The 14,357-nt window shown below is 49.8% G+C and overlaps 3 protein-coding genes across 3 annotated transcripts; all 3 read right to left on the bottom strand.

Moving 5' to 3' along the window:
* Window positions 1-4,850, bottom strand: ENH_00032770 (hypothetical protein, conserved; the record flags this gene model as incomplete). Its single annotated transcript, XM_013584919.1, has 6 exons — window positions 1-3,146; window positions 3,272-3,383; window positions 3,536-3,736; window positions 4,038-4,210; window positions 4,353-4,475; window positions 4,637-4,850. 6 exons carry the CDS (start codon window positions 4,848-4,850, stop codon window positions 1-3), a joined length of 3,969 nt encoding a protein of 1,322 aa, XP_013440373.1.
* A 3,947-nt stretch (window positions 4,851-8,797) lies between these two features.
* ENH_00032760 (hypothetical protein, conserved) lies at window positions 8,798-9,364 on the bottom strand (the record flags this gene model as incomplete). Its single annotated transcript, XM_013584918.1, has 3 exons — window positions 8,798-8,914; window positions 9,030-9,113; window positions 9,242-9,364. The coding sequence occupies 3 exons, from the start codon at window positions 9,362-9,364 to the stop codon at window positions 8,798-8,800; spliced, it is 324 nt and encodes a 107-aa protein (XP_013440372.1).
* Window positions 9,365-11,338: 1,974 nt separating this feature from the next.
* Window positions 11,339-13,238, bottom strand: ENH_00032750 (hypothetical protein, conserved; the record flags this gene model as incomplete). Its single annotated transcript, XM_013584917.1, is given in 6 exon segments — window positions 11,339-11,545; window positions 11,549-11,713; window positions 11,854-12,039; window positions 12,349-12,581; window positions 12,716-12,890; window positions 12,984-13,238. Coding segments are annotated over 6 exon segments (1,221 nt in total).
* Window positions 13,239-14,357: the final 1,119 nt, after the last annotated feature.

Here is a 14,357-nt window from a genome sequence, read left to right as displayed (position 1 = left end):
TCACTGCTGCCGCTGGATCTGGTGAACCTGTTTGTGGTTTGCTGTTAAATGTAGTGGGCAATGGTGCAGTATCTGGTTCTTTGAGATGTCGAGTTCCGACGCGGAAGAGGAGTCCAGCATGGCTTCTGCTGACAGGACGTAGGCATACCCCGTCGGTGCTGCAGGCAGATATCTCCGGGCTTCAATAGAAGCTTCATTGCAAACCTCGGAGGGTGCCTCATGTGGCAACAGAAGTGCCTCTAGCGATGGCTGCGGGGACACGAAATTCCCGGCAATTACTTGAGGCAATGACCTCCGCCTGTGCGCTTTGTCTTCATGCCCCTCCAATATCTGACAAGCTTCCGAATATCTGTCCTGCTTTGCAATATCTGCATTGCTTTCCTGAGCATTGCTGAATTTCGGGGATAAGTATTTGTCCCAAGAACATCCCGGATGCTCAGGGCTTTTGCATCTGTCGTGAACCTCAGCCTCTTGGAGCAGAGCAGCAAACTCTGCATCGCTACAGCTGCAAACGCTCCCATGCAATGAGGAGCTTCGTGCCTTGGGGCATTCCTCTTTTGCACTGTGGTGGCAGTCCTGCTTCTCTGTCTCCTCTGCTTCGTCATTTTTGGCGAATGCGGCAGCACTACTAGATTTATTTGCTGCGAAAATCTCCGAAGCAGAGTGACTTTGGCGCCTGCTCATGAGGGTAGAAAGATGTGACGAGATACATGCTTTTGCGCTTTGTACTTTTTTAATAGGCGCAGGACTCTCTTTTGGCGGTGCCTCAATAGAACTGCCATGAGTAACTGTGACTGGTGCCAGGGACGCAGACCTCGAAGCTCCTGTGGCGGCTTGAGCCACCAATGCAGCACTTCGTGATCTCCCTGGTAGTCCCGGTTGCAGGCAGCCTTTCGTTGCAACTTCACACCTTTCTTTCACAGTACGGCCGCAGGGGCTCAACAATGGTGGGGAGTGGCGGTGGTCATTTTGCTGCTCTAAGGTTTGCCTGACTACTGCAAATTCCTTGAGAGCAGCAGCCTTGCGTTTCTCCCTCAGGCGATAACGGGCTTGACTCCAGTGCCTCTGAATGATCCGTGCAGCAATGCTCAACACTGAGAGCGATGGCTGCACTCCAAACATAACCAAACCTGTTGGGTCGCCTGTGGAAGCGATGGGGCCCTCGCTTTTCGCTGGTGTTCCCGCTCTGACTGCATCTGCGGAGTCTAAATTCAACTCTCTGTGGAGAACGTCTGGTATGCAGGCGTTTGCTTTGCGGGGGCAAGCTCCTTCGCCCATGCACCAATTACTCGCGGGATCTTTAGGAGTAAAGCAGCGCGAATCTTCACTGACGCTAAACTGAACGGACTCCGGGCTTGGCGTGTTGCTTGGAGGGCTCGACGCCTTCGGCGTGCCAGCGTCACCTGCTGCTGCGATCGAAGTGCTGCTGCAAGAATGCTGGTAAGCTACCGATGGGGATTTCCCGCTAGGCAGGGTAGTGCTGCCGGTGAGTATTGTGCTGATGGTTGGATTTTCGTTATTGTCTGTCAAACCTGCAAATGCTTTGCAGCCGGTACTGCAGCTCGAGAGCTGGGGAGCACCACTACACTCCAAAAGAAATTCAGCATTTTGCTGCGAATCTGACCCTCCGTGACGCCCCATGTGGATGTCCAACCCTTGTTGCCGACCGCACACTGTGAGCGACACAGGAGGTGTTGTAGTCCACTCTTCTTGTAAGAGCTGCATTTGGTGGATAGCGCACCCTTCAGCGGGTGCACCTTTAGGCCGTTCCGTAGGATACGTCGGACTCTCCTCTGGCCTGCTATGGCATTGCGTCGAATTAGAGGGATCACGTAACTGGGAGGAGTCGCGAGCTGTCCCAGTTCTAACCCTATAGACAGATTCTGGTTGAACGAGGAAGTTAGCTGGTGAGTATTCTTTCTGTCGAAACACGTCGCGACTTGAGTCACTGTGGGGTGCCTCTTGTTCTGAGTGGCTCGGTTGCGGGGCCTTCCCGTCCTTGCAGTCTGCGTGCATCTCGAGGTTACCAGGGCACCTAGCGGGGTCTCGAGAACAAGGTGAAAGTGTACAGTAGCCAGGGACACAAGAGGAGCTGCGATGCCTCTCTGGAAGTTCATTGCTGATGTCGATGCTGCGGCTGGCGCGGTGGCTCGCCGCTGTTGAGGACTTGAGACCTTCATCCCAGCTATTCCCATGGCTTGCCGCTAGCACTGCAACCGTTCGCCTCGAAGGCTTACACGCTCCGCAGCTGCAGTCATTGTGAAGCCCTGACTGCTCCTGCGTCTGCGTAAAAGGGTGAGTTGGACAACTACAGTGGACACTGCAAGGCGTAGCATTCCGCAGAGTATTCAGGAAAGCTTCTCTCTTGCATCTAGGCTGATGTTCGTGATAGGTATCAGCGTCTTGAATACCAGCAGCTGATTCTGACTTGCATGGTTCCAATTGATGACCGACAGCAAATCTCCTAGGGCAACACCGGGATTCTGCAGGCCTCAGGGACCAGCTAAGACTGTTACTGTAAAGCAATCTTTCATTTGAAGATGACTGTGTTCGTTGCCCCTCTACTTTGCGCGGGGTTTCTGTAGATGCATCTTGACTCCACAAGGGTGGCTGTGAAGTACTAAGAATGCTTGGGCCTGAAGTCTCCAGAGACGCTGGGAAACCACTGTGGGCTGCCCGCTCCTGCCAGTGGTGAGGCAGCAAATCGGGCTGTGACTCTTCGTGTTTATGTTCCTGAGAGGCACGAGTTGCGCTTTCTGCGCAGCTAGCCTTTACAGTCTCTATGAACTGCTTTGGACCTGAAGGATGTTCCGACAGCAGCATCGTCCGGTAAGCTGCAGCGGCATGAGCAGGCAGGCTGCCGCAATACTCGAAGAGCTCTGTTTTGGAACATGAATTATTGGAGAGGAGTTTCGGCTTGCCAACTGGAGTGTGCAAGGTTCGCTGCTGCACGGCCTGTTCTCCGTTGCTCTCCGCTGAAGGGAAGGGTGCGCCGAGAATTACTTGGTCTTGCCGCGCGCTGAGTTCTGAGCTCTTACACTTAGAAGGAGAGGCCAGCGTCTTCGCAGCATTGGCAGGAGAGGCAGTTCCTACGAAGCTGCTATGGCCGCTCTCTACAGCGGGTGGCGACTGCCCCTGAGAGTGATCTGAAGTGTGATACAAAAAGACACACACTGGCTCACCGAAGCGGTGTCATGCCTGCTAGCGCCTCTCGCAAAGCAAAAGAACAGTACGACTGCCCCTGATGACTCATGATGTTTTCAGTACTAACGAGCAGCCAGCCTAGAGTGAGAAGCAGGCTTGCATTCGTCTATCGAGCAGAGCTCATCGCTTTCAGTCTTCGCTCCTTCAACGGCTTGCGTAGAGCACTGCATGTCCGATGCCTGTTAAGCGCAGTAGCATTTTGAAGACCCATCGGCGGTAGTTGCTGTGCACTTGCTTGTCACGCAACGTTCCTCCGTATGTTGGAAACGTTTGATCTTTTCACGAGCAGCAGAGATTTCGCTTGGCGTCAAGTGTCAGTAAAAGCTGTTACCGGTTCATTCGAGTTTGTTTTGTCTTCATCCTGGTGTAGATGCTTCAGAATTTTATCTGGTGGCCCTTCTTCGCCCTGAAGCTGCTGTTGAAGCTTTTCGGGTACTTCTGGTCCGTCAAGTGGGTGCGCATAAACCAGCCGCAGCAGCAGTGCCTTTTCTTCTCGCTCCCTTCTCAGGATAACACCCGCTTCATCCAGTGCCTACCAACACAGCTCACACCCCGTCATTATCCTTGGCACTGCCAGTGTCACAGTGAAAGAAAGGAAACAGGAATTGTAAGTTGCAAACAGCGCCACATTTTGTGCTGCTCGTGCACCGCTTCATACTCTCTATTTAAGTAATGTGCAAATCTACGCATGAATCAATACGATTCAGCCTCTTCATGTACGACGGTTTGGGCCAATTCTCCACAAGATTTAGGGCATTGTGACGCAGGGTTTACTTTTCAAACTGAAACCAACGAAAGGTTGCGCATGGCCGCCCTTGGCGTGGTGAGCTTACGTGTGCCATCCGGGCAGCTTTTGTCTCAAAATGCGCCTTTGACTTGCGGAGGACCTCAAGGCGTTGTGTAAGCTTTAGTAGCTCTTGTTGCTGCTTTTCACTTTGCTGCTGAGCGTGCGCATGTTGCTGCTTGAGCTCTCCAACTTCCGTTTGTAAAGTTCGGATCTGGCGGTCTGCACACAAGCAGTTTACGCTGATTCGCTATCCATAAAACCGTCACAAAAATAGTGAAAAGCCTTGCCGGACTGCTCTGTCGAATGTGTACTAGTGTATCTTAACCCTAACGACTCAGAACTTAGATGCTCCCCTCCGCACCTTTTGCTCGCAACGTCAGGCGCAGTCTCGCGCACTCCGCTATAGTTGAGTCAGCCGCCGGATCTTTCGGCCGCGGTCTCGTTTCTTCCTGCATCTGGTCAGCATAGACTGGCCGCCTAGCAGCTGCGAATCGTAGCAGCAAAAGCATGCCACTGTCTGTGTCGGCTGTTGTGTAGAATGCAGCAGCACGTTACAAGAGACTGGAACTGCAGTATTTACGTTTCTCCATGCGGGATCCTGCTTATATATACGCATTGAGGAGGAAATGCAAGCTCTTGAGGCACCTTTGCCAAGAGAAGTAGAAAGCCCAGCATTCTGAGAAATTTTGGCTTTTAGTGCTTGAAGTTCGGAATTCTGCTGGTGCAGCAATTGCTGCGCTGCTTCCAGTTGACTCTGAAGCTCTTGCTTTTCTTTGCGTCTCACAGTAATCTCTTCTTGCGTTGCGCGCGCTACCTCCAATCGTGTCGCCTCCAGGGCTTCCAGCTGCGACACCGACATAGTTCTTAATTGTTGCTCCGTGTAACTGCAATCGCAGCAATTCGTAATGTTGACGTAAAGGGGCTAGTCACGCAAGGCATCCGACGCACCTTTTTAATTTTTTCTGTTGCTTCCTCTGTGACTCGTGCAAGCTGTTCGTTGCGGCTGCGATAGGCTGCACGCAGGCGCAAGTTACTGTGCCGCAAAGAGAGTCTTCTGCGAGCGGCAACATCAGAAGCAGCAATTTAAGAAGGCGAGCTGCACGAAACCTGCAGAGTCTAAACCTGGTACTGAGCCAGAAAGAATTACATGCAGCCAGCCGAACAAGTTGCATATGCTTTGCTTCGAGAGTCCGAAATTTTTCTCTCAAGGACTGGTCTGCCTGAAACGCAGAAGCATACTCACTGCCACAAGTGTTCTAATCTTGTCTCGTTCGATATGATCACCGCACAGACCCTCTGGCGCACTTGACATGCTTCGCAAGCCACAGCTCGTGAAGAGGAGTAGCACAATGTGATGGCGATATAAAGCAAGAATGCATGGATAGGGTTTGTATAAGGTCACATTTGGCTGCGTCACCTACGCTGCCTTGATGGCAGTGAGAGCTCAATGAGGACTGCCTGCAAGAAACTGGCTTTCCAGGGGCTGTCAGATGGCCCTGTGTTGCCGGCGGATCAAACAAAGTTTGCTGGAAGGGTTGCTCCGCTTTGGTCATATCTGTTCCTGCGATTGCTGGGTTGCTTGCAGGAGCTTTGGGAGGCTCAGCCTCTAGTTGGCTGGCAACACTGCCAGTGCGGCCTCCGGAATGGGAGCCGACTGCGAGACTTTTTGCCATTCCCTGCAGTTAGTTGGAATACTGAGAGTCAGTTTGAGTTGCTTATTCTGCTAAAGTCTCCCTTGTGCTCAAAAGAGACAAGTTAAGGGATTTTTTTTGGTGACTGTACACAAGCAGTGCTGAATTACTGCTATGTGGCGGTGTGAAGAAACAGCCGGGAAAGCGTATATGCTTGACATGCTCCGCTCACGTTGCTGTATGTGCGACTTGTGCTAGACTTGTGTCGGACGCAGTTTGTATGCGCCTCATGGGTAGGCATTCCCTGCCAAGACAACGGTAGATGGATATTTAAGCAACTTGCTATTCCGAGTCTCCTACAGAGTTGCTATTTTAGTCTAAATCATACTCAAAATCTTTAGCTTTTTAACTACACCAGTAGCTGAGCAATGTGGAGACTGGCGTCTGTTTGTTCGGTAGCATTGTTGAGGCGTAGCCAGGACACTCTAACCTTTAAGGCCTTCCACCGTTTAAAAGAGAGGCAACAACCAGTATAGGGTGATGGACTTGAGAGGCTCCTGCCTTGGGTTCCCGGTGACGGGAGACGCAGTCTTGCAGCGTCGGATACTGGAGTCAAGGGAGCCGCTGTTTATCAAATGTTACGTTTGCAGTGTGGCTTTTGCGCAGTTCATAAGAAAAATGATAGACCAACGCAAACTCTTCGTTCTCCCGGTGGATCTACCCTGGATGTCGTAGATTATCACGCTGACGGCGGCAGCACCATCTACTGTAGGAACTGATGTGAGCCCACGCCGTTGCTCTGGGGAACAGCTTAGCCTACAACGAATGGAGAAGGGAAAATTTCGCCAATTTTTTCACCCCAATTAAAGTATAACACATATCCTAGGTGTCGACGCCTGTTCAGGCTGCATGGCAGGGGTGTGCATCTTCGGCCATTGACTGCTATCTACTTCTCCGTATTATATGCAGCCCTAAAACAAAACTTCGAAACAAAATTTTGTCACTGCAGCCCGGGCTGAGCTCAACGCAGCTCTTCAGTAAGCGAAAGACAAGTCCAGCGTCGTGCCACACACACTCCAAATGGTCGCCACAAAATCCACTCTACTCTAGTCCGAACCCCAACGCGTTTATGAGGGAAAAAAGAAGAGAATGAGTGCTGAGACAAAGTGAAAACCTAGAAAGGGGCTGCTTTAGCGAAAGAGAGAAACAGAGACAGTCGCCTGTCATCTGCATCGACTGAGAAGGCTGTGCTGGCCAGGTGACCCCTTTGGACTCAAAGATGATAGCTGTCGGCACACTGAAAAGATGGAGCTATCAATCTGTATAAACCATACGCATAGTTATTGAGAAGCATATTTGTAGGGAATTAGGATAATTTTACAGTACATAATGAATATGCTCCGTGTAATCAATTGGGCCATCGGCAGTAATTCCCGTCTTGATAATTCCTAGGGATAACCCAACTCTTGAGTACACAAAATGAGAAGATTGTGCTCCAAAGACTAGTTCTTAATGTTTTACGTTAATGTTTTACGTTCTGTAATCTCCAGCCTTTTCCTCAGATTTAGCTTGCGTAGCCGTCCTATGGAACTTCGGCTACGGCACCTCTCATGATGCCTACTAAGCTCTCCCTTTCACGCGCCGCTGCCAGGACGGTGCATTCAATGGCTCTTCTTAACTTAGGACAGTCTCCTTGTTCTCGTGCCGTTGCTTCGGGACAACACTACCACCTGCTCTAGCATGAAACATCCGTAAGGAATACCAATTATAAACGTTTTCAATGTGAAAGCGCTACGGGCTTTTAAACCATCCGTCAAAAGACACTAGCACTCATGGCTGGGTAGATGACAAGCGTTGGCGTGGAACCGTGTACCTTCACAAATGGCACCCAGGCTCAACTATGAGCCGTGGGAACTACCATTCGAGCTCCACAGCTCTGAACTAATGTTGCATTCCTGTATGCTTCTAGTCACTGTGTCGCCTTGAAGCATGCATGTATGCATTGGGCAGCAGATGGTCTGGCTACGTGCATGTTAGGTCGCTGCTGCCAGTTGCATAATTTTAGTGCTCTCCTTCTGAAAGGCTCCCCCATGTGCACGTATGATTAGCAAAGCACTAAAACCTTGTCTAGATCTTTGCTAATTTCATCGGTGCATGAAGGAAAGTAGCTAGAGGCGCATGGAGCCAGGGCCTTACATCAGGAACACGCACTGCACGCAAGTCAGCCAGCCACAACAATGCCGCCCAAGACAAAGCTTTGTGAATGTTTTAACAAGCCTGCAGCTGGTAACAATCGGCGGCAACGAATATGCCTATTAAGAATTCAACAGAATACCCGCAGCCCCCTTTGTCCAATTAGTTTTTGAATGAGACAGGAGAGACCAAACATTGCTTTAACGATTGCAGGGGGAACTTCCGTGTTGTGTGGAGTGAAGGACAGGAAACCAACGAGTTGCAGTGAGCGCTATTTGCACATATTCAGGGTTCAGGACAGCTACAACCTTGGGGCTTTAAGGTTATGTTATGGCTGAATGCGCAAGTGTACGAAGGGCATAGTTTTAACTGTCTATTTAAGTTTTCTTCAGAAGATAAATTAATTCTAGTAGTAGTTGCATACCAGGCCTAGCAGAAAATGCAAAGGGCCCTCTCAAAATGTCGTGACGCCTTGTAATCACTATCGCCAGCACTAAAACAAGCGTCTGCCTTGCCAGGCTCAGTATCACAACCATATTGGGGAACAGTTCCATAAAACTATTGTTCTGGATTTCAGTTCATCCCCTACTGCCTGGTAAGGGACGTTGCGACTGCTTTTCTCCACAAATCCATGCCTTCTCTCCACCGTCTCATTATGGAGCGCTCTGATAACGAAAAGCATCAAACACAGGCAAAAGGAGTTCTCCATGATGACTGATTAACAGCCTTTTCAAGAAGTCGGCTGCAACATGTCCATTTTGTCAAGTGTCAGCAGGGCTGACAAACCTGCAGCAAGCAATTCGTCGAGAAGGTGATTATACTCTGCTCTTTCCGCGACCTTTTTGCGGATCCTGCAGAAGTCCAGGAAAATAAATGCAGCATTGTCCCCGTTTGCGCTGGCGGATAATATATGAGCCTTTTAATTTGTGGGTATACAACAGTTACTAGAGAGTAGTGAACCAAGCAAGGGTCCTGTGTCAGCCTACTTGGCTATGCGCAAAGCGAAGTCTTTTTCCAAGACTGAGACTCTTTGCTGCACTTCTTCCTCTACAGTACGTGCCCAAGCTGCTTCTGCCTCAGCACGCTCTGCAGACTCTCGCTGAAAAAGCAGAAAACAAGGTGGCCCCGCCATCATGTACATTGAAGCAGGTACATTCAAGCACGCTTCAAGAGAAGGGAAGTGATACGTATTGTCTGTATGAGAGTGCGCGTACTTGCGCCTCAGCCTTGCATGCCGCGATCTCGGCATCTTTTTTCCTGCAAGAGTCTTCTAGCTGCCTCTGGGTGAGTTGCAAGGACTGATACACGCAATCGACAAAACTAGTAGCTGTGTTTCAGCCAGTGTAATCCCGCTCCTAGCCGTTAGGTGTTAAATTCATCCAGTTTCTTGAGTCTCTTCCGTAAACTCGGAGGGCCATTTACTAACCTGCAGCAGCTTCTTGCAGTTTGCTAGCTCCTGCTGCTGGCCGCTTAGTTCCAGAGTGTCTCGTTGCCTCTTTGCGACCTCAACTTCGTAGTGTCTCTGCACGTCTTCCATTTTTGCTTCCATTTGTGCAAACTTTTCTGCCCATTCCTGAAAGGCAGCACAATTATTATAGGGGCATCAAGCTGCCTGATTAGTGACGGCGAAAATGGTGCTGCGGCGCCTATGAAGTTTGCTGACTAGCAGTGCCATGCCTGTTGCAGTGTATATGCTGTTGCATCGTTGGCTGCAAGCAGAATTTTACTATTGTCCCACGTAAGAAAGGCCGTAAAGATTCACATACTTTTTCCTTCGCCGCCCCATCTGCAGCTGTAAGTGCACATTGCTTCTGCACGCAGAAACAGTCACCACTGCTACAAAAATGAACACTTCTTCAAGTCTCCGCTGAATCTCTTCTTAGTCCAGGATCGACGAAACGTGCCCAACGTCAAGTGGGCACCTACTTTTGCTTCCTCGAGACGAGAACACAGCTGCGCAAGAAAGCACAGCCGCAGCTTACTGGCCGTTTTTCTCACAAATGATGCAATCATGAGGTGCGACTGTACTCCAAGTACCTATGCAGCCGGCTATATTTTACTGGTGGCACGCAACGCGTGTTGAGTAGCGGTGATATCCGTGTTAAAACATACTTCTTCATTCCGGACTCGAGTCAGGTGTAGTGTCCTCGTAGCCTCCATTAGCTGAGTCCGCAGCTGCCTTTTCTTTGACACTGCTGCCTCGTGTTGCTGCTGTGTTTCCTGAAGCTCTAGTCGCACACGGTGCAGGATTTCTTTTTCAGTCGAATCTTTGTGCTTGAGCTCTTTTCGGAGCGCATCCAAAGTAGCCTCTAGCTGCACGTACAATGGGAACACCCCGGGTCGACACAATCACATACGTCTTACGGAAAAATATATTTTGCAGAGGCACGTAAGTTTGACAAAAAATATCCGGAACTCTGCACAGTTTAGGCCCTGACAAGCTATGCATCCGGTGCCTAGTGCCGTAAAAGGCAGCGCCAGTAGCCCTTTGGCGGTCGTACCTCCTCATTGAGGCTTTGTGTTCTAAGGAGGGACGTTTCCTGGTTTTTTGATTGCTGTTCCATCGCTGCAACTGTCGCTTCGAATTCGGCAGCTTGCAGTTGATGTGACTCCTACAGAGCATGTGGATCGTGCACAATATTGTGTATGCAACTCTTTTTTGTTGTTGGATTATTCAGAAAGTGGTGGCAAATCTAATTGCTTCCACATTTGCTGCCTCAGGCTTGCCTTGATGCTCTCTGCTTGGCGCAATAGTTCTTGCACCCTGCTAGACAGTGCGCTGCTCTCCTCACGCGCGCGCCTTAGTGCCTCTGCCTGCCTCCACTCAGTTTCTTTCATCAGCTGAAGCTCTATTGAGAGCCGTTGGCTGTGGTCTGTCGCCGCATCCAACTCCATTTTGAGTTTCTGTTTCTCGGCAAGCGAATCCGTCAAGTCCTCCAGATGCTTCTTCGAGTGGCTTTCGAGCTCCTTTGTTATCTTAACGTTTTCAGATTCTAGGCGCGCAACCTCTTCCAGTCGTCGCTGCGCCTCATATTCAAAGCGCCGCGCCTCCTCAATCGCAAGTCTTAGCTGCTCAGCTTTCTGGGAGTCCCGCTGATTGGCCTAATGAGACAAGATAGCCAGGGAGATGCAGTTCGTTCGAAGCTAGCTTGATCTTGCAGAAGCTTTGCTCCTACGGTACCCGCATTGTTGAACACAGGCATAGAACGAAAGTTGCGGCAAGACTGTGAGGTTGAGCAGTACGACTTCCTACCGATCTGAGGTCCGCTGCAAGCACTACAATTTCGTTTGCCTGCTTCTCTATCTCGTGCCTGAGAGACTTCTCTTCCGCCATCACTGTATTCAACTGCATTATTGTTTCTGCATGCTTCTCCTGATGTCACCAGAGACAAGAATCGGTTTCACGTGAAAATGCTCAAAGGGGTTTGGGCCTCTTCTCTTTGTTGTGAAAGGTAAGGGACCGCCTACTGCGCGATCTCTGTTCCACCTCTAAGTTTACTACCATACTTCGACTTGCGTTGTCTCACTGCTGCACAAAAGAGCTGCGAAGGCGCAGGCTCACAGTGATTTCTTTGATCCGATTTTCTTCAAGAACTAGCCTTGCTCTCATCCGGTCACATTCTGTTTCAAAAGGAAGAAGCCTCCTCCTCTCCTCCTCAAGCTTCAGAACATTAAAACAAAAATTGAAAATGCAATACATAAGAGCCTCACGCCATCCAGCCGATGAACACTACTTTTTACGAATGACAAGTGCTGTCCTGGTTCTGCTGCGATCTCCGTGAATGCTGACCCAGGAGTTTCTCTCAGAGACTTCTTGGAACGCTTTAATGGCCTCCTGAGCCTCGTGTAGCTCCTTCAGAAGCTTTGAGCTTTGACGCCGCGCAACCTCAGCTTCCCGCTGAGGACATAGCTCAAAAACTAAGTGGACACCCATTTCATCGCACTGACACCAGGATAAAGAGTTGCATCCAACCCTCCCAAACACTCCACGTCAGCAAAGTCGCGTTTTTCGCTGCACTTCAATTTATTTTGGAGCACCTGAATTAGCATGATTTGCTTCTCATTTTCAGAGAACGCTTTGAGTTCTTCCTCCATACGCATAATTTGTTCTCTGTCGACTGCGTGAATCTGCCGAGAGCGCTCCAAGGCGGCTGTAGCTTGGTCAAAATCTTTCTGCACGGAGCGTAGCTTTCCCAAATCTTGTTGCAAAGCAGCAATATGAGCCTATACATTATTAGGAGTTGCACAGGTACCACACACAAACAGGAGTGTCAGCATGTGAAGGCAGAGCATGACAGAGGCAACTGAAAGGTAAGAAATTTCAAGTGCAACATTATCTCTGCAAAAACATGGGAGTGGACGCTACATTAGCTTTGACAGATACAACGGAGTGGCCGCAATGCACCCCATTGCCCGTCGCCAGTAAGGACACAGGAAAAACGGGATATGTTGTCTTCCACCTGCTGCAAGACGGTGGTGGCTCTCAAATAAGCACTAAAGCTCGGTGTTTAATTATCTGACTAGTTTAAATACCATAGCCTGGGTGTATTCCTGCCGTAGGTGACTGTTTTCTTTCATGAGGTCAATGCGATCGCTGGCTGCTAGTCCAGCCTCGGCTTTGGCCATGGAAAGCTGTTTCCGTGCTGCTGCAAGCTCCACTGCAGCTGAATCAGACGATGCTCGAATGGCGTCATATTGCTCAGACAGTTTGGCAACTTCAGCAGTCTGCTGCATGTACTGTTTTCGCACAGTCGAAAGTTCTTGCGCTGCAGGGAATTTGACAAACGGGAAAAGACAGGGACTTGAGATAGTAGTATTTTAATTCTAGCTGTTCTGCATTATGTGGTAGAGTAAGTTTTTAGATTCAACTTTCCTGCATTAATTGTGAGTACTCGATCACCCCAATTGAGGACACTCGGAAGCTTGCCTTGGTCAGTAATATCGCGAGAAAGAGTCCTGTTGGATTCGCGCAAGGCTGCAAGCTGGTGCTGCAGAGCTTCTACTTGAATGAGAGGACGAGAACCCTCGTCAGCAACAAACTGGGAAGCTTGAGTGACATCCTCGTGCTCAGTTGGCTGCAAGAAATTCAGCGCGTTCGGAATCAACTAGTGGTGCTATGGCGAAGCAGATCATAAAGAGCACTTTGCAAAAAGGAATTGCGCTCTCACCGACAGTGTTCGGTAGGTTTCCTCCACAACGTAGGCGTGCGGCGCATCGGCGTATATTGGATCGTGCAGTGATGGGCTTCTTTTGCGGCGGTGCGTCAAAGATCTGAAGCTCCAATTGGGCAGCCGAGAGAAGAAGGAGTTGCTTCCGTGGAAGTGGTGACGAGCAGACGCAGTCCGGGTAGGCCTGGGACCTCCGCGTGAATAGTACCAGGAGGCCTGCGGCCTATCGCAGACTTCTGTGGTGGTGTGTTGCATTTTCAAACTGGTCTCAGGAAATTGCTTGCAGCGCTTCAACCAGCATCCAGCCCGCCAAAGCTTAACTCAGGAAAAGGGGCTGAGCACTTTGACGCCCACTAATCCTTCACTTGAACACTCCTGGCTAAAGAAGAGATATGGACCTCTCTGAAGTGCTGAGGGACCACAATCTATTTCCCTGCATTTTGGTCTTCTCTATGCAAAAAAAATGTCGTTCTGAGAAACGCTTTTGCACCTTGAAGCTTTCGAGTGGGAACGCGTATGCATATGCGCCCTAGTGTTACGTAGGCAGCTGCTGCAGAGACACTCAGGGGGATGCCGTAAACTACTGAGAGAGCATCTCTATGTTTGAAGCAGGGTAATTAGTGTAGAACAAGGAAGGCTCGTCCCAAGTAAGCTGGTATCGGCTTTTTTCTCTTTGGACAAGCGAAAAATTTGCCTCGAAAGGGACGCGACAGCAGCAGCTGTGTATCCGAAAAATCTACTCCGTGCCTACATCTGGCAAGATAATGATGCTGCTCTGGCGCACTTCAACTCTACTATATTCTTTCGAGGAGATCACCATCCAATGAGCTGCTGAATTGTGAACTCCTGGGAGCAGCGGACTCCGACGTCCCTTGTGGCGGAAGAATCACGTCAGGTAATCAGTACTCAACTAGGAATTCTGTTTCCAAGGCGCCTCAAATCTGCTTCCGCATCAAGGCAAAGACACTGGCCCCTGAAACAGAAGAAAAACGGAATGGGCGATTTTTTTGGCCTTAAGAAGCAAACGTAGAAGAAAGCCAAGATCTCATGTTCATTGCTGATGCGATGTTGGCCTGCTGACACCTGCACACCTGAGCAGCACGGCGTCGGCTAGAAACTTCCCCTGCCAACACGAAAATTGACCTTCGCCTGCTTAGATCTATGTCGCCGTGTCTTTTTAAGGCCCGGTACTCTGCAAACGTTACGGTCATTAACGCTGGCTAGAGCTGCGAATTCTTAAAAGGGTCACCGCACGGGGCTGTGGGTCGCTCATTGAGGCAAGAAGCCCTATTCCTAAGGGTTACATCTGGCCTTTTGAAAGTCTAGATTATCTAAGCAACTGAATTTTAGATAAATCACTTCAAATATATTTCA

This window comes from Eimeria necatrix, genomic scaffold, assembly GCF_000499385.1.
Source record: "Eimeria necatrix Houghton genomic scaffold, Enh_scaff23, whole genome shotgun sequence".
NCBI lineage: Eukaryota > Apicomplexa > Conoidasida > Eucoccidiorida > Eimeriidae > Eimeria > Eimeria necatrix.
Note: the sequence above shows the minus strand (reverse complement) of the source record. Positions and strands in the feature narration are given on the sequence as shown.